Below are 20748 nucleotides of genomic sequence, written 5' to 3'. Positions count from 1 at the left end.
TAACGATTGAGGTTTGGTAAATTCAACATAATTAAGTATTTTGGGTCATTCTTAAGGTCACAATAATGTTTCTATTGAGAATCATTATTTTTGGTTTTATGTGTTCGAATTCATTTACGTAATTTGACATGTAATCATCAGAATTGCCATATAGAATACCAAGTTTAACCGCGTTCAAAAAATAAAAATCCCTAAATTACACCACGTTATATTCTCGTCCGAAAGTCGAGATCATCTCGTGGGTGTCGAGAGTCATCAGAATACCACTGCTGGTAACAATTATTTTTTCCATACACGTGTAGCCAAATTTTTTTTTGGTTTTTACAACTTATTTTGTACTTTTCTTTTTTTTTATTTGTTATAAATGAACGATAAAGAGAAACCTCCGGATCCACCGGATGGATCTCAATTAGATTCGTCGTGCGGTACAATGGACACTGTTCCAGATCCCGCCGAATTTGTTACAATAAGGCCTAAATCAAAAAAACTCAAACTTATAAATTCGGAGAGGAAATCGAGTTCTGAGTCAGACCGCCCCCTCCCACACAAAACACCTAGCCCCCGACCCTCTGCTTCTACAAACCCAGGTACTCCAGAGGTCACAAACACTTTACCGCCTATTACCACACCTACCAAAGTCCAATCCCGCATGTACAATGGAATGGATCGTGCTCCATTTATCGTACATGTAACAAAAGTACAAGTAGACGGCGTCACCCAAACCAACTTGTACGATATTGACTTCGGTCGATTTCTTCATAGAAACAATATTCGGACTGCCTGGAACGGAATCAAGTCCGTCGGCCGTAACCGTATTTCTGTGGAGTTTAAGACGGCAAACGAAGCCAATACGTTTGTAAAATCAGAAATAGCTAAAAAAGATAATTATAACGTTTTCATTCCGACTTTCCTAGTAACTAAACAAGGTGTTACCAAAGGCATCCCTTCGCACTGGTCTGAACAGGACATTGTGGAGAATGCCGAGGTACCTCATGGATTCGGAAAAGTAATCAAGGCTCGACGACTGAATTACAGATCGAGTAATGGTGACGTAGTCGAATGGAAACCCTCCCGCACGGTGGTTTTGACCTTCGACTCAAAATCTCTACCTTCCCACATTTCCATCTTCAATGTGTCCCTCTCCGTAGAACTCTACGTATTTCCGACAATTCAGTGTTTTAAATGCTGTAAGTACGGACATACAAAGACTGTCTGTAGATCCCTTGTGCGCTGTTACAAGTGTGGCTCCTCACACAATGGGGAATCCTGCACGGTGGCGGCTGAAGATATAAAATGCCTCAATTGTTCTGGTAACCATTCTGCCACCAGCAAGCTGTGCCCTGAGCTTAAAAGGCAACAAAACATAAAACACACGATGGCTGACAGAAACATTTCATATATTGAAGCTTCTAAAATGTTCGGAAAAGCGACGATTTCCTATGCAGAAATCGTCTCTAAAACGGCAAAACCGAATGTCAATGTTGTTATGCCCGCGCCCTCCGCGCCAATATCCTACAAAAAATCAGTAGAGAGGAAGTCGAGGTCAAAAAAACTACCTTCCAAACCTAATGTTCCTCATCATGACCCTTCACTTCTGTATTTCCCGAATGGACAACTTCCATCTGGTTCTAATGGGAATGCTTTTCCTAGCACAGTCCCAACATCGAACAATACAATTATATCTACCATATTGAGTATTCTAGTATCGATCCTTCAAAACAATCCACAAATACCGTCCAACGTCGCCCATCAACTTCTAAATATAACCTCCCTACTTAACCTCCACCATGGCTCCTCAGATGAGGATTCTGCAGTGGAACAGCCATAGCATTTTAAATAAAAAAGAAGATCTCTTGCATACATTGCAAGAAGAATCTATTTCAATTGCGGCCATTTCGGAGACGTGGATGGTCCCGGGATCTACTATTAGATTCCGGGGATTCCACTATCTGCGAGATGATCGTGAGGATGGGAAGGGTGGCTCTGCCCTCCTCATCAAAAACTCCCTTCCCTTTATCCCTATTAATGTCAAGACTGATGGCTGTCCTTTCCAAGTGACAGCTGCAAAGGTTAATGACTTGACCATCCTTTCCATGTATATCTCCCCAACCAACAAACCCTCAAAATCGATACTTTTATCTTTGTTCCAAAAATTGACCCCTCCGTTCCTTATCCTTGGTGACTTTAATGCTCACCATGCCCTGTGGGGTGCTCCGACATGCGACAGGTTGGGAAGAGATATTGTTGATCTCTTGGATGATCTGAATATGTGTGTCCTTAATGATGGCTCCGCGACGCGCCTTCAGCTTCCAAATCAGCGACCCAGTGCAGTGGATCTCACCATCTCCAGCGCTGCAATGGCACCATCTGTGCAATGGTCAATTAAGGATGACACTATTGGTAGTGATCATTACCCTATAGTAGTCAGCCTCATATCCAGCCATAGATATTGCCAAAGTGGCCTATCCCCTGGGGGAAGACGAAGACCGAGATACATTACAGAAAGAGTTAAATGGAGATACTTCTCTGACGACATTGAACTTAAAGTGAACGAGCTGCCCACCCCGACGAAAGAGAATGTAGTGAAGTGCTATGAAGCATTGTCATCATGCATCGTCGAAGCAGCAGACAAACATGTCCCTGTAAAGGAGAAAGGCAATAGAAGTAAACCCCCCCCTGCCCCATGGTGGGATAGCGAATGTGCGGAGGCAGTTTTGAAAAGGAAAAAGCAAGCTAAAGTTTACTCCTTAAACATGAGCCTAGAAAACCTGTTGAGTTTTAAACAGGTTGAAGCTAAAACAAAACGCCTCTTAAGAGACAAGAAACGACAAGGATGGAAAAACTTCTGTTGCTCTTTATCACGAGACGTGCCTATATCAACTGTTTGGAGCATGATACGTCGATTTAGAGGTTCTTTCACTCCACCAGTGAGACGTCCTGAGACCCTAGGGTGGGTTGAGGAGTTCGCCAACAAATTAGCCCCGCAGACCGCAAATAACTGGAATGAGTCTCCCTATTGGTACCAGTTTACAAATAGAAGCTGGTTAGATCATAGCTTCAGTTTAGATGAACTGAAGACTATTCTGACCCGGCTCACAGACTCAGCTCCAGGGATTGACGGTATACTGTATAGTTTTATCCAACATAACAGTGATCCTACCCTCTCCTACATCCTATCATTGATCAACATGATCTTTGAATCAGGAAACATCCCCCCTTCATGGAAAACCCAATCCATTATCCCTATCCTTAAACCCAACAAAGACCCAAACTTTGGGTCTTCCTACCGCCCCATAGCCCTCTCCTCCACACTGTTGAAAGTGGCGGAACATATGGTGAGACAACGCTTGGACTGGTTTGTGGAGAGCTCGAAAACTCTCCCCGAGTCTCAATTTGGATTCAGGAAAAGAAAGAGCACTATCGAAAGCGTGTCGGTTCTGACATCTGATATCAGAGCCGCTCTTACTAAGAAAGAATTTCTTATAGGTGTCTGTCTGGACATAAGTGGTGCATATGACAATGTTATTATCCATATTCTAGAAGCTAAAATGCTACGAATTGGAATCCCGCGAAAACTCACTTCCTTTATAGCAAATTTGATCCTCTCCAGAAAGGTAGAAATCAGTGTTCGCGGTCATGCTGTGGTGGAGAGAGAGTTGAGCAAGGGACTACCTCAGGGTTCTGTCCTGAGCCCGATTCTCTTCAATATCTATACGCATGACATAAGCGGAATTGTTCCCTCAGAGACAAGTTTGCTTCAATACGCGGACGACTTCTTCATGTATACATATGGGAAGGACCCAAATAATCTAGAAAATACTCTAAATTTAGGTATGAGAAACATCAGGAATTGGTTAGTGGAACATGGCTTGGATCTATCGACTGGTAAAAGTAATGCCATAACCTTTTGTAGACAGCGAAAAATCCCAACCATAAAAATTCAACACGGAGATGAGATAGTACCTTTTACGTCCCAGATTAAGTTCCTGGGAGTAATTCTGGACACTCATCTTACATGGAACTCATACATAAATCATATAGTAAACAAGTGTCAAGCCGGATTGAATACGTTAAGAGCAGTCTCGCGAGTATGGTGGGGGAGCCACCCTTTTATACAGAGACTTTTTTATACTGCGTATATCCGGAGCCATCTAGATTATGCCTCGTTCCTTTTAGAACCTTGTTCAAAAAAGAATCTCCAAAGACTTGACCGGATCCAATCCCAAAGTCTGAGACTAGTCGTCGGAGCCATGAAGTCATCTCCAATTAACGCTTTACAAGTAGAAGCTTGTGATCCCCCACTTGGTATGAGAAGACAATACTTGGCGGATAGATTTCTTCTAAAATGCTCTGTCCAAAAAAACAACCTGCTCCTCAAAAAGGTACAATTTCTCTCTGACTGCGTGACATCCTCATCTTTTTGGTTTCATAAACCACCCCCTTTACTAGTCAACAGTTTTCATTTTTACAAATCTTTCGAATCTAACATTTATCCTAAAGACCTTCTTCCCCTTTATCGTTTCCCATTTAAAACTTCTATTTATGCCCCAAGTATTGAACTCACATTCGGAGTCGAAAGCCACCTACAGCCCCGGTGTACATTCAACCGTATTCGGTCGTCAAGATGGATAGGTTGGAAAATTATCTACACTGATGGATCTCGGTCAGATTCGGCAACCCATACGGGTGCGGCTATATATTGTGAAGACAACAACTTTCAAAGATTGTACAAATTGCACAAGAATGCATCTGTATTTACCGCAGAATGTATCGCAATCCGAGAAGCTGTCAAATACGCCTTAAGCTCACAATATAGCAAGTTCCTAATCCTGTCGGATTCCTTGAGTGCCTTACAAAAAATCAAATCCCCTCCATCCTTTTATCCCGAGGATGAGCTCTGCGTGGAAACTCGATTTCTTCTTTCTATATCAGAGGCATCCAATAAGAGTATTGTTATGTCCTGGATCCCTAGCCATTGTGGTATTCCCGGTAACGAAAAAGTGGACGCGTTAGCAAAGGAGGCGGTCCACTCCGGGGATCCTGCCTATAGTAATTTACTACCACTAGGTGATCTCCTTGTTATGACGAAGGAGAAGCAACTTCGCACATGGCAAGAATATTGGGTAGCCTCTTCCCAAGCCAAGGGTAAACATCTTTTCCAACTGAAACCAAATGTTACAGAAAAGCCTTGGTTTTCCAAAGTGATTCTGAACAAGTTTGAGACATCCTCCATATGCAGAATGCGCATTGGGCACTGCTGCAATGGTTCTCACCTGTTCAGAATCCATGTCCGGGACTCTGCCATTTGCGAATGTCAGCTAGATGAGGAAGATTTAAACCATATTTTTTTTGGATGCCCCATAAATGATTGTTATCCTGATTTCCTATCCGACCTCTCTGATATTAATATCCCATTCCCTATTCATATTCTAACTCTCCTGTCCCCACCCAATAAACGTGTATTTAAAATCCTATGTAAATATCTAGTTGTAAATGGTGTAAAGCTGTAATTATGTTTTATTATTATATGTATATATTATATTAAATACTAACATACTAACTTGTACATATTATATTACTAACACATGTGTAAATATGTAAAAAAAAAACAAAACTACTCGACACTGGCCAGAACACCCAAGTTGAGATGTGAAAAGGCCATGAAAAAACGAAGAAGAAGAAGAAGACTATGTTCGATGGGTGATGAATTATCTATAATCTCTGGAATTATCTTCGAATGTTTTTGTACTTTGGAAATGTTTGAGGATTTTGGAACGATGTTTAGTAGCTAATTTTATAACATAATAAGTAATCTGCGATTTTATATTTTTAAAGTATAAAAATTGTAGGATAGAATCTATCCCTATGGATGCAGTCATATTTCAATTACATGTTTTATTTTATTTGTAAAAAAAATCGACACTTGATTTAGCCTATTTTTTTTTCTTAGTTTGACGGCTGAGGGTCGCTGACCCACCCTTTGTGTCTAAATGTTTTGTCTGGCGGCTTGTTTTGGACTGTTTGCGAATGAGGGCATATTTTTAGCGTGTAATTTAGTATAATGTCCGTGCTTTCGTAATAATACGGGTGAACCAAAAATGGAAGAAGAATTACGATGTTTAGCATGCAAACATTTCTTCGAAAAGCCGGTGCTTCTTCCCTGCGGGCACGCGCTATGCCTAGCTTGCGCTCTGGGCCTGCAGCAGTCGGTAACGGGAAGCGAATCCGAGAGCGTCGCCTCATCCAGCTCCGGAGACTACCAGGAAGCCGACAAGGTATCCATACTCAGCGAGACAGACAGCGGCGTGGTGTGCAGCTCCCGTCCCAGTAGCTTTGTGGGTTCTTCCGCCCACGGCACCGTGTTTCCTCCGACCGCGTTATTTCTCACCTGCCCGACATGCCAGAAACCCGTCTATTTCGACGAAAACGGCGCCAACAACCTGCCCAAGTATAGAGTTATGCAGAGGATAATAGAGAAATTCGGAGATGGAACAGTGAAGAGTGAAAATATTCAATCTTGCCAAATGTGCGAGGAGATTCCTCCCAAAGCCGCGTCCGTCCATTGCGAACAGTGCTCCGTGATGTATTGCGATGGTTGTCGAGAGTCGTGGCACCCGGCACGGGGGCCTCTGTCCCGCCACAGCCTGGTGGCGGCGGGGCCCGGCTGCGCCGAGCACGGGGGCGCGGCGCTGTTGGCGCACTGCGCCCCCTGCCGCCGGGCCGTCTGCTCGCGGTGCATTCAGGAGAGACACATCGCCCACGAAGTACAGCAGCTAGCTGTTGCCTGTAAAACACAAAAGGTGCTAAAGATGTTTTTATTTTATTCATGATTACCCTTCCCCCATTCTCACCCAGTGATGCATAAGGCACTGCATTGGTACTCCGAATTGCAGCGTGACTAGATAATTTTTACTACGTGAGGAAGGTAATGTAATCAGTCTTACGATTCAGGTGCCGGTCCAGGGACAGTGAAATTTGCGGTGTAACCACCTTTATATACTTAATAACAATAATAAATAAATAAATTAGCTAACGTAATGATATGCAGTAAATTTTTCTGCATATTCAATTCAAATATGCAAAAAGTGGACTCCTCTGGTTTATCCTCTAAGGTACAGATATTATATGGATGTTAAAATATAGTCAGAATGGTGAATATTACACAATGTGTAAAGTGACCACTTAAACCATAAGCTATGACGAATCATAAGCCCTGTAAATGCCTAAACTTCTATATTTCATTCTATAAATGTTATTCATCTATGTTGTAATATATTAATTACTCTGTTGACTTCCTATTTTAATCGGGGCCCAGATACCACAAAAATTCCTGATTGGTAATATTTATTGTTTGATTTTATAATTCTGTATTATTGTGAATGAAGAATACAGTTTTGTGTGTGGAATAGAACCAGAGTCTTGGATGAGTATTTTCAATTAAATAGTTACTCTCGGATAAAAATCCCAAAAAAATAATTGTGGAGTGTAGTAATTGTCAAATATCGTATAAATATCATGTTCAAGCCAGCACTTTTTGCTAATTACAGTTTATTGAAATTTAAAAAAAGAAATTAACTTTTAAAATTGCTTTTTATTACACAAGCCTATTTAAAATACGAAAGAGAAACACTTTAATTTTAATTTAGCATTGAACGCAGAGCTAAGATTCAAGTGCCACCTATTCTTGAATTTAAAAACTAGGCCTATGTGGCCGATCATTCGACATCTAATGAAATCACGTATCGACAAGTCGGCGGACCATACTGCGGTAGATAGAAATAGTAGAAATGTTAAGAATACCGTCTCGATGTGTACCGATGAAGATACTGAAGCATTCGGACTGATCATCCTACCTTGATGTATATATTGTAAATGGTCCCTTAAACGCTGCTATCGGAGTGCCAATACTGCTGTACTTCCTATCTACCGTTGCATGTGGATGAGGGAATATTTCATTTTATTTATTTTATAAACATAAACGGCAAATCTGCCTTTTACAAACATTTATAATATTAACATATTTGGCTTAATATTTTTTTCTTTTCTTTTTAAACATGAATTACCTTATACCCAAGATTTATAAAAAAATATTTTAAAAAAAGAAAAAATTAAACCAAAAATTATACCAGATTTACATTTAAAAAGTTAACCTAAAAATTATACAGCATATTCAGTAGAAAGTTTAAATAATAAAACATTCTACAGTAAAACAACAAGAAAATCATAAGTACTGTTTCACACAGCTAGGCAAAGTGAACAAAAAACCGTATGTATAGGTATATATATTATGAAATGCATGAATAAATCAATATAATTACCATTCACCATCTTTGAAAAAGTTCAAAAGGTTTGTTCTATAAGAACAATACCCTACACTAAAGATATCAGATACGTGGGAATAACTATTGCCGAGTTCATGAAGTCTATTTAATACGGCATTACAAGTATACACTGTCCGTGATTTGTTGCTACAAAACGGTGGCACCTGTCTAGTCATTTTTCCAGGCACCCTGAAGTTGATGAGAGATAATAGTTCAGGGCAATCCCATATTGAATTTACAATTTTGAATAAATTTAAAAGGTCTATAATTTTTCTTCTATCGTTAAGTTTTAACAAATTTAATGTTTTTAGTAAAAAATCGTAATTTAAAAATTCATGACTGATTCTAAGTTTAAAATTTATATACCGTAAGAATTTTTTTTGGACTCTTTCAAGAGAATTTTGGTGACAGTAAGGAGTCCATATTGTAGAGTTATACTCTAACCGGCTTCTCACTAATGAAGTATACATCCACTTCAAAGTGCCTATGTTTTTCAATTCCTTAGTCACACGTAACATGAAGCCTAACATTTTTAGAGATTTACTAGTTATATTATTTATGTGCCTAATAAAGGATATTTTTTTATCAAAAACGATACCCAGGTCGCGCACCTCAGAAGTTGAGCCTAGGAATATTGATGGGAAGGGAATAGTGATGATTATTGTGTATTCATTCTTTTTAATGTGTACTTTGATTGTGTCATAATTTATATATTTTGTTTACAGACTGAGTTATCACAAAACCTTCAGCTGTTATCAGAAAAGGCTCTTGCAATGACTGAATATATACAAAGGGTTAAAACATTATCGGATAAAATAAATGTAAGTTATCTCATTTCTTATAATAAGCCTGAATTAATATGTATATTACCTAGAATCCATTTTTTATTTCACAAAGAGTCTATCTACAGTAATTCATCTAATATCATAGAATCACTATGTAAAGCGCCCTTGAGGTACAGTGGGAACCCCATTTGTCAGCCCCCATATTTGTAATATTCGATCATCGTCATATTTTGATGATAAATTTTTTCCCCCCTATGTTTTGGTTTTTTCCGTATTCGTCATCACTCCACCTGCAGCAACCCCATGATCAGAATTTTAATTACTATTGGCTATTTTATTTCAATTGATAGCAACTCTCATTCTAGTCATTAACCTTACTCTTCCACTTCTATCACTATGTATATCTATAAGTACAATAAATTTAAAGTTTAAACAACATTAAAAAAAAATTAGGAGTTGGAAACAGATAAATGCAATTCCAGTTCATTTCTTATCAGAATTGTTTTTTCTATATTCGTTAGAATTTTATAATAAAATTTTGGAAGCATTTTCATCTTGTCGTATGGGAATTGTGGTAGAGTAAGGTTTGAGCCTCAGACCTCTAATTCATAGCCTGTGATACTAACACGAGACCACAATATAATAATTAAATGGAGAAGTATTCTTTCCACAGTGTATTGAATCATTACTTTTTTCCAATATTAGGACAATTGACTACCTGACTATAATTTTTTTTGTGACTTTTTATAGTGCTTATTTTCACGGTGTTTTTTAGGAATCGTACTTGCAATTTGAAAATGAAGTCACCGTTCAATGTGAGGCTCTTATGGAAGCAATAAGGGCAAGAAGAGAAACTCTATTGGAATCCATAAGAAACGACAGAGATGGCCGGATGAGGGATATGAAAGAACAAGCAGCAGCGTGTACACGCCGCTTACAAAGTGCCACTGGCTTGTTACAGTTCTGTATAGAAGCACTTAAGGAGACTGAGAGTGCATCCTTTTTACAAGTAAAATTTTGTCTATTTTTTTCACTGTGGATGGCTTATCCTCCCTATTTAGTTTAAAATAGCATTTACATATCGACTGTGTTCAATAAAATGGTTTAAAACAACATTAGGGTATTTTTGCAAATCGGGAATAACGTTTAAAATGTTTGAAATATTTATAGTGGATTTTTACAATTCTAATGATATAACTATCAATATTTTTAAAAACCGCAAGTTTTCATTAATAATTTTCTGGTTTAAAAATAAGTAGGTAGATACAAAACGGCTCGACGTTGGCCGAGTGCACTTTAACAAACATTGCATATAAGTATGACGCAGCATCGTAATATGTGCCATTTGTCCCATCGGGCACAAAATCTCTTATTTTCAGGTAATTCAAAATACACATAAGTGTAGAAAATATAACTTTGAAAATGGGGAGCTGACAAACAAAATGTATTTTGAAATTAGACGATATTGACTGTAAAATAATGGTTTTGTAATTTTTTAATAAAGGTTTATGTACCTCTTTTAATAACCATAAAATGTCATTCTCAGTTCATTTTTGATAAAAACTGGAAAAGATGAATTTTGTAAATGGGTAACTCAAGTGCAAGAGTAATGCAATTATGATAGGAATCGTAAACGTATATTGTTCAACTCGGTTAATCGGGTTCGACTTGTGATGGGTGTTTAGGTGGGGTCCCTGCTTAGTGGTCGCGCAGCAGGAGTTGGAGTGGACTGTGCACGAGCCCTCCAGGCTCCACCGCGCCTGCCTCCCCCGAGACCCGACCTGACACTAGATGACCGCTCTCTCCTCTCCTCCATAAACCAACTCAACTTCATACAAATGAAACGTAAGAAAACTGTCTCCATTTATTTTTATTTAATAAACATTTTAAAAATTAACATAAAAATGTATGTTTCTCTATTGTATTATGTGTATTTTTTATATATTTAAATCACAGTGTATTGGATGTACATGCATCAGCTTAATGCTGCTAGCTTATGTAATATAATAATAATATCATTTCACATACTGAACTGCCGTTTATCAGTAGGTTATATTTTTCTTATACAATTTTTGACCCATCTTACATTCTAACACAATATAAAAATCTGCTTTGGCATCCAAATATGTAAGTCCATAATATACCAATATTTAAATGATCTTATATTTAACTTAAAGAATTTTTTTTGAAATATTGACTTGAATGTGTCATCTCTCCCCTTGACTTCCTATCCCAGTCAGTTTTTAAGTTAAATCCAAATGTCAGTATATTAGAAGTCTATTTCCAATACCTGCTATCTCCGCCCATCAAAAAGTAAATACCCCTTACTGTTTTAGTAAAAAAACAAGTAGTTTGCATGTGTGTGATTTTTTTCCATCCCCAAATACATTTCAAAAATATTACATGAAATTTGTGTATATATTTGTTGACGGTAACAATTTAATAAATCTGTATGTTAAATAAATAAATATTCTATCATAATTTCTTCTTTCACCCCTTCAACCAGTGTAAGATGACCAATTATAAATCAACTGTGGAACAGAAAACATGCGTTTCTAATGTGATGATATCAAAAGTGCTGTGAGATGGTATGCGTGTATCATAACAACAAAATCGTGTGCGATTTTGGGGAATCCAATACTGGAATAATATTAAGCGGGATCTTACTTTATAACATGAACTTTAATTTGAAATGTAGTTCATCAAATCAATGGTATTAACTCTTGTGTGGCTGTGGTGTAACACGAGTCTACATAGGATACAAGACTTTACTGTATAAGAAAAGACGCGAGAATAGAACTTATAACAAGAAAGAAAGAGATGCTGTTCTGGGGGCGGTGTTTGTGTGAAAGAGACAAAAACCAAATAAGAAATTCGTTTAATCAGTCGGTTATTGGCAGTAAGCGGTAGTGCACACTAGTTACATGACCGGCATATTTATGATTTTAAATTCATTTTGCTGTAGCAGGTCTAAATTATATTATAATTTTTATGGAAAAAAAATAATTTAACAGTTCTTTTGCTTGAGGTAACACAATGTTACTTCACCATGAGTAAAGGAATTTTGTAGCACTGCCTTTTAAAATTAATGGTCTTAATTGCATATATATAGATGTTACATTCTAGGATGAACAATTTCAGTACCGAACTGTAGTTATACAGGGTGCGCCATCTTTTATGCCGGTATGTAAACATTGAATAACTTTGATATTTATCAACCAATTGACTTGAGTAAACATGTTTTTGAAACGTCAATTCAGTACAATTCTAACGAAGAATCATATCGTCAAAAATATTGTGGCCAACAAGCACTGTCTGACAACACTATTAGTCGTTTGGTGTCAAATTTTGTTGAGCACGGGAAACTGCATGATCGCCCACATGCCGTTCATCAATACTCAAGACGTCGCAATGAACTGGTTGAAGCGGTAAGAGAGTGTTGCCGAGAACCCACATGCGTTCTATCGTCACCGTGCTCAGCATTTTGTCATCATTGGCACCACTTTGTGGCACACTTTGAAGGATGATTTACATTCGTATCCGTATAAAGCGCAATTGGCTCAAAGAATATTACTGACAGGCCGTTTGGAATACGGCCAAACATTCGCTCGAATGGCTGGCACTGAACATGATTTTTGGAAGCAAATTTTGATAACCCACGGAGACCATTTCACACTCTCTGGCTCCGTTAACAAGCAAAATTGACGCATTCGGGGAACGTAGAATCCACACGAGATCCATGAAACCATTGCACAGCCGAAAAGTGACTGTTTGGTCCGGCGCAAAAACCATCATCGGGCCATTTCTCTTCGGAGAAGGCGGAACCGGCGATGGGAATCCATATCGGTGGATGTTGACTCATTATGCCTGCCCACAAAAAGGTCTTGATGGTCACTGGTTTTAATAAGACGGTACGCCATGCCACACTGCAAATCAAACAATGCAATTTCTGCAACGAAAATTCCCTGAACGTGAGATATCAAAAAAAGGCGACATCGACTTTCCACCCAGATCTCTAGATTTGACCTCCTTTTTATGGGGTTATTTAAAAAACAAAGCGTAAGCCTCGGACCATTGACGAGCTCGAGGCAAACATTAGTTCCGAAATCATCGCTATACCGCCCGAGATGCTCGAAAATGCGTAGTAAAAAGGGCACATTTTTCTTTAGCCCAAAAGGGCGGCCACTTGATTGATGTTGTATTCAAAAACTACTTCAAATAAATTGTAAAGAGCCAAATTAAATTAAAATACCTCATATATAGAAATCAGTTGTTTTTTTCAAAAAGGTTTTTTAATATTTACATACTGACATAAAATCATCATAAGCGCATCCTGTATAATAAATCTAATCAGCAGGTACACAGATGAAATAGTATGTCCTAGTATCAACTAGAACAAAACGGGAATTGTTTTTGCCATTTACCCAAAAATAATACATTTTCCGACATCTCAAAATTTACCAAATTGTTTTATGCGTATTTTTATCCATATAATAATCTCAATATGACCTCTTACACAAGCTGCTGTGAATGGGGAAGACAGACAACCAGCAGGTAAAATTATTTTTGTACATTTCTTCAGCTGTAATCATTTAGGTTATAAAATTTGTGTAAATTTCGTATAATCCTATATCATATTTTTAGTTTGTCAAAATGTAGACATAAGGCTTATGAAGTGTGAAATTTATCAGATGAATCTCTGCACAACAATAAAAGTTTCAGCTCTTTTACTTCACTAAGCATCAACAGATAGAAATATTGAAGAAAGATAAGTGTTCAATTATAGGCAAAATGGTGAATGTTACACAGTATGTAAAGTAGTCACTTAAACCAGCCAGTGACAGATTATAAGTTCTGTAAATGCCTAGACTTCCATATTACATACATCCACAAAAAAGTGAATTTTACGAGTGTGCAAAGCAAGCCAGCCATATATTTGCCCTTTTCTATCTCCATCATCTGTTGAATTATCAGTCACATCTTGATTCCCCACAGGTCCAGTCCAAAATCCAGTGCCTCCATAATGACATTCAAAATATTGTTTCAAATAAATTATTAATTTGTAGCACCCGGAGCTCCGGGCTTAGCTCCCGAGCTGTGCGCAGCGGAGAACAACTCAGTGACAGTGGCCTGGATACCTCCCATACATAGTCACATAGAAGGATATGTTCTGGAGCTTGATGATGGTCATGGAGGGGATTTCCGGGTAATTTTATTATTTTTAAACATAAAATAATAATGTGTTCACCCTTGGGTAAGGCTAACCCATGGCGCGGACACTTTACTTTCAGACTTTTTCTGTTCAGTGACTTTTGAACACCAGGGCCGCATTACAAATCTATCTTCAACCTGTGTATCATTGTAATTGTTTCATTGCGTCATCATGATAAAATTCAACCAATAAGTGTCGCCGAAACTCTACTCCGCGTTCAATGCTAAAGTATTTCTCTTTCATGTTCTTCTGTGATAAAAAAGAGCCACTTCAAAACTATTTAAATTCTGAATAAATCAAAAAGTTTTCACTATGAAATGATGCATATTGGTCTTTCTGGTTAGATAGTGGAGTGCATTATAATGTTTAATAAGACTATTCTAATGAGTTAGAGCCTGTCGGTGAACCAAGTAAACATACATATTTTGTTTGTGTTCGTAACCGTTCTATCACGCACACATAAGTAAATTTAAAAATATATTTTAATGGACTCACTGCACTGTGCAATCTAACCGATTGAACAATGTCATTACCACTACGGTTAACATTCAGACCAATCAAAGATGTTAAAAGTTCAGAATTTAAATATTCTAAATTAAATCGTTTCAACTCATTTCAACGGCCTTGATATGAGTGTTCTATATATTAGTGTATATTGATTTTACAGTTCGCTAATCTGTTGTCTGTATGTCCGATGTCTGCTACATTAACTGTGATATTTTGATCACATTTCCATCGTATTATAACTCCTGCATCACGCATCATGTGTAGCGGTATCTACTTGTTAAGAACGATCAAAATCACTTAAAACGAATACATTCTAAATCTGTCTCCCGGTCGAAACTAAAGTTAGATATGCATCAAACTTTGACAATCATCATTAATTTGTGTGTTTGTAGGCACTCTTATCTTAATTTGTTTCATGATTAAGCTAAAATAACTTTTAAAATTCCAGGAGGTGTATTGTGGTCGAGAGACAATGTGTACTGTGGATGGGCTCCACTTTAACTCCTTGTATAATGCTCGAGTAAAGGCATTCAATGCGACCGGAGAAGGGATCTACAGCGAATTAATTGGATTACAAACTGCGCCGGGTAAACATACTTTTATCTCTGGAATTAAAAAATTCACACTAATAATTTTATTTATTTTTGTGTTCAGGCAGGTGAAGAATAACATTTTGTGTGTGAAATAGAAAATCTTCAATGAGGGTTTTCCACTCGTTTGCTTCTCTCAGGTAAAAATCCTGAAAAAGCAAATGAAGTGGAGATTGGGCCGCCTCGTATTGTAGTGGTTGGTGTGTTAGTCTACCATGCTTGAATTTCCTAGTTGGTTCATGATATTTTGTTTTCCTCGCTGAACGCTGAAATGTTCAGGTATTTTTTTTTCCATTCTTTTTTATTCACACGTGTGTCCATATGAGTGGACCCTGTGAAACAAAGTATCCGCGAACATGTTCTAAGGTTTAATTGACCGTTGATTATCATTAAATAAACAATAGTGTATAAATATATATATACAAAAATATAAAACAGTAAATTGAGTGTATTTTCACTGACTTAAGATTATTCTTGCATTAGTTGACAAGTAATGTTGGTTTTCCAGTGGCCTGGTTCAGCTGGGAGGGCGGCGGGCGCGTGGACGGCCTGAGTCTGTGCGGCGCGGGGCTGGGGGCCTGTGTGGCGGGCTGGGAGCATCGTGTGGCGCTCGCGGGAGTGGGGCTCTCCCGGGGCGTGCACTACTGGAGGCTCACAGTCGACCGCTACGGCGCAGATGCTGACCCCGCCTTTGGCGTCGCGAGAGCGGACGTTGCCAGAGACAAGATGCTGGGTGATTACAAATTATTACCTATAGTGGGACCTCGATATTCCTGACCAGCGGTTTTCGCTTAGTTACGCTGAACGTGTCTATCAAGGTCATGACACGGACCTACTACGTTATACGGGGAACCACGTTATAGGAAAACAACCCTATACGAGTGTACGTAATAGGGGGGTTTACTGTACTGTTCAATTTTTGACATAAATTGTAATTACGGCCTTTCTCCGTATGATGTCAGGATAGTCCATCACTAAACATAAATAAGTTGAAAGCGAAGAAGATATAGATCTGGATTTTACTGATATCTGCCATTGCTGGTATGAATTTGTTTTATGTGCACATCTGCAAAAGAGAAAAGTTTTATTTGCTGATAATTTTAATGACCTGTTAGGGGCTCTCCGGAGTATAGGCCTAGTGCGGTAGCGACAGCGGACGCTAAATTTCAAACATATGAAAAACGCCACACATGGCCATAGTACGAGACTTGTGGCGGGCGCGACAAATTTATGTTCGAGGCCTAAAAGCGAGCGATTTTACCATACATTTCTAATCGTTCGTTACCGCCGGTTCCTCGGGCCTAGCTAGCGACCAGCAAACAACCTACCTTTCTTTGGTCGCGCGGTAAGACCAAACGAATTAGATCTTACCGTCAGGCCTTTCGAGCAACTCGTACAAAATTTTCTACCAATAACATGAATTTGAAAAAATATACAACAGCAAAACAGTAAAAAACTTCGATATGGAAGAGCAAACATTGCCAGTAATAAAAAACTTCGATATGGAAGAGCAAACATTGCCCCAGTAATAAAAAAATTGTGCAGTGAAATCAAAATATGTATTGGTATTTTTAAAATTATAATACAAAATAAAGGAGAGAATTGTGGCTCGTAAATAAAAAAAAAGTATTTATTGGGCTGAGATTGTTTTTAGAGTTTGAATGTTTGAAAAAAATAATAATTAAAAATATTTGCGTTCTTATGATTTACACAAATATTTTCATTTTCAACCAGTTGTAAATAACTCACTATTAGAAAATGGGAATCAAGTTTTGGTATAGTGGGGTTTGGATATGTGAGTCCGCGACTCTAGCCACGGAACTGCAACCTGATTCAAATCCTGTTATTTTGATAGATCGATAAGGTGGTTCATATTATTATGTTATTCAATATTGGCACAGGGCAGTTTTTAATTAATGCAGATATATAAAATATAAACATAGTCGGCCTCGTGGTGTAATGGTCAGCGCATTTGCCTACCATGAAAGAGGTCTCGGGTTCGATTACCGACATGGTTGACATGAAATATTTATTTAAAAGACACCTTTCACACCAGATTATTCCATAGTCCCTGGACTGGTACCTGAAGCGTAAGACTATTCATCTTACCTTCATGTAACAAAAATGGTCAGTCCCCTAAGCACCATTAGGTGTGGAAAGGGAATAATGATGATGATGTTATATAAAATGATGGATTACCTGTTTATAGGAAAGGACAAAAGTGGATGGGCCATGTACATAGATGGATCCCGCTCCTGGTTCCAACACGGGGGCCAACACCACTCTCGGGAGGAGGGGGGCATCGGCCCGGGCTCTGAAGTCGGGGTCTTGCTGGACCTCGACTCTCACACCCTTCGCTTCACCGTGGATGGCCAACTGCAGGTAATCATGCTGATTGACTTTTATCCCTGTCCATTTTGCATAGAATTTCTAATAAAAAACCATCATCATTTCCCTATCCGCCTCCTGAAGTGCATAGGGCACTGCATTGGTACACCGATGACAGTACACCTCAATCAATCAGTCTTTGCCAGTCCAGTGCTCTGATTACAATGGGAAGATTACAGGAGTTGTCCTTAATCAGGGTTGCCAACTCTGCCAATTTTGTGAGCAATCTACTGAAATCGATAGAAATGCTACAAATATTGGAAAATTTTCTTATGAAATAAAATCACAACAAAAAAATGGTAAATAAGTTATGAACAATTTTTGTGACTCAAAAGCAGCGACCCCTATCCCCCTTCCCCCCTCCCGCTTGGCAACGCTGACTTAAATTGTCTATGAAGTAAAATCGATTTATCTGCATGTAAATTTGAAGTATCTTCATCAGTAACCAGGAATTAAATACGTTTAAAAAATATAGTACAAACTTTTGATTAAAAAAATACACAGAATTTATATATACACTAAAGAATAGTTAATAGTAATTCATTAATATTGTCCCCGTATATATTGTGAACATTTATTACAGGGTGGAATCGCATTTACTGATCTTTACGGTGTGTTTTACCCGGCTGTTTCACTGAACCGCGGTGTAGCGGTCACACTGTGTCCCGCTCTCGAGCCGCCTAGTGACTTGGACGAACCCTGACACAAGAAGAAACCGTCCTCAAGGAGTAACTCCAATCTTACCCACTGTCCACTAAACATAACACCCCATGCTGAGGCAGTGACTTAAGTCTAGTTTGAATCAAATTCATCCTGCGTACCTTTGAATGACTGAAACATTGTGTATCTAAGGTCTCAGGACATTCTGAAAAACTTGATCATAATGTCCTACTTTTTACTTCGTCTCTTTTTGACCACATTAAGTTTCTACCCATAAATTGAACATACTTAAAATACATTAAAATAGAATATTCATGGGAAATTGCTTCAATCATTTATAACTTAAGTCAAAAGCTAATTGCTAAAAATATGAAAAAACCATTGACTGGCGTTCGCAGCGTGAACAGAGATACCGCGAAAGCAACTGTGCAAAACTAGCATACTGTGATAGTGGTACATGTTACTTTGCTACTGGCCTGCGTGACATGTGAATTTGTCTCTCGCTCGCGAATATACCAATAGCATCGTAAGTGAGACGTAAAGAGTGTTTGAGACAGCCTTATATTCGGTATATACAACATACGTCACATTAAACTTTTGAATGTATTAGTGATTCATCTCCGATTTGTTTCAAAATGCTTTTTCTATGCCCAATAATGATTTATTCTTTTAATCAATACGTAAATGTATAATGGAGGAATATTGAAAATCTTAACCCAGTATTTATTTTATTTACAGAGATATTAAAGGTATTAGATGCAATGTGTACTAACTACACATCACGGGGTAGGTAGATTATTTCATGTAATTACCATTTAGTAACTAAATAATAAAAATATTGCCTTTTAATATCAGACTGATTTGGTTGATTTTTCAATAAAACCAACGCAGCTATGAAATGTATACCTATTTATTACTATATAAAATTGTTTTTGTGGATTTAGAATAAGATGTGAAGGTCCCTTATTCACTTGGTAATTCCTACTGCTATAGATAATCTAAAGCTTGGAATGTAACGAAGAGAACAATGAAGGAGCCTGTTAGAAATTTGGTAGGATGTTTAAATAATGAATTATGGGAGAAATTTGTATTCATGCACTCTTAAAAGAAGAGTGCACAGTAATTGTACTATCAAGTTTTAGTTGTAGTTGAGGGTTCGAGGAGAATGTTAAATATTGCCATTAATCGGATAGCCAACCCTTGTACGACCCTTGTACGAGCTCATATGCTCCAAAGTGCATAATATATCCGTTCTTATGGTCATAAATGTATCTTAGGCACCGTACTAATAAAATATTCTTATTTATACATACCAGAAATGACACAATTATCGTCTGAACGCACATCACTATGAACTAGAACCAGAACTAGAATAGGGCACGTTGACTATCGAAGACTAAAATTAAAGTTAAAGTTATAAGCACTAAGTTAGCTGCAGTGTGTGGCGTGGCGCTGATGCTTTATGCGTCGGGTTTCTGGCACAAGTCGGTAACTACAAATTTTCTCAAAATAGGATATTCAACATGCGGTTTTATTTGAATTGGGATGAGGTTTTGACTTTAAAATTGCAATATCTCACAACTAGTAAAATGTAGTTACCAACTTGTGCCAGAAACCAGACAAAAGGGACAGAAAAAAACGAAACCACAAATACACGTGTATATCGTGGAGTAATTACTACAACTAGGTAGAAGATGGAAGAATTGAAGGAATATAGATGTTCAAACATAGGCAGAAGGGTGAATGTTACACAGTGTGTAAAGTGGCCACTTAAACCAGCCAATGACAGGTCATAAGCCCTGCTAACGCCTAGACTTCCATATTCCCTTCTCAAATTGTTTTCCCTCTGTTGCAACAAATTTTGATTTGTTACCTATATTACCTTGTATTAAATGTTCTTCATCTCTGTTGTAATATATTAATGCAACTAGTTACCCGATAAAAACACATATTTGTATCTTCCTCCATGAATGCTCCAAATAGGCATGTAGTAGTTCATTACAATCATGAGGATAAAAAAATAATTCAATGGGTAACTCGCAAATGCTGATTTTGAAGTTATCTAGTTGTAGTAATTGTTCATAAAATAGTCCTAATAATAATGGTTTGTTAACATCACAATTTCTGTAATCTTCCATTTTCTGTGGTAATAGATTTCTCTTAAATATACAATAAATTATTGAATGTATTGAATAGAAAAACAATTTCACGGGCATGTCAACACTCACAACCAAACAAAATCTGACAGCGGAATGGTGTATCTAAAATGGTCTTTTTTAGTTCAA

General features: G+C 37.9%; 2 protein-coding genes across 2 annotated transcripts; both read left to right on the top strand.

Moving 5' to 3' along the window:
- The first annotated feature begins 364 nt into the window (after positions 1–364).
- Positions 365–1828, top strand: LOC148271928 (uncharacterized). Its single transcript, XM_088240746.1, has one exon. It carries the CDS (start codon positions 365–367, stop codon positions 1826–1828), a length of 1464 nt encoding a protein of 487 aa, XP_088096872.1.
- Positions 1829–5729: 3901 nt separating this feature from the next.
- Positions 5730–19362, top strand: Trim9 (E3 ubiquitin-protein ligase Trim9). The gene is made up of 9 exons (XM_088240741.1): positions 5730–6800; positions 9047–9142; positions 9882–10115; positions 10792–10951; positions 14173–14312; positions 15274–15412; positions 15924–16148; positions 17625–17797; positions 18387–19362. The coding sequence occupies exons 1-9, from the start codon at positions 6099–6101 to the stop codon at positions 18504–18506; spliced, it is 1989 nt and encodes a 662-aa protein (XP_088096867.1). The 5' UTR covers positions 5730–6098; the 3' UTR covers positions 18507–19362.
- The last annotated feature ends 1386 nt before the right edge of the window (positions 19363–20748 follow it).

This window comes from Micrasema longulum, unplaced genomic scaffold, assembly GCF_059751315.1.
Source record: "Micrasema longulum isolate JH-2025_06_02 unplaced genomic scaffold, ASM5975131v1 h1tg002578l, whole genome shotgun sequence".
Lineage (NCBI taxonomy): Eukaryota > Metazoa > Arthropoda > Insecta > Trichoptera > Brachycentridae > Micrasema > Micrasema longulum.
Note: the sequence above shows the minus strand (reverse complement) of the source record. Positions and strands in the feature narration are given on the sequence as shown.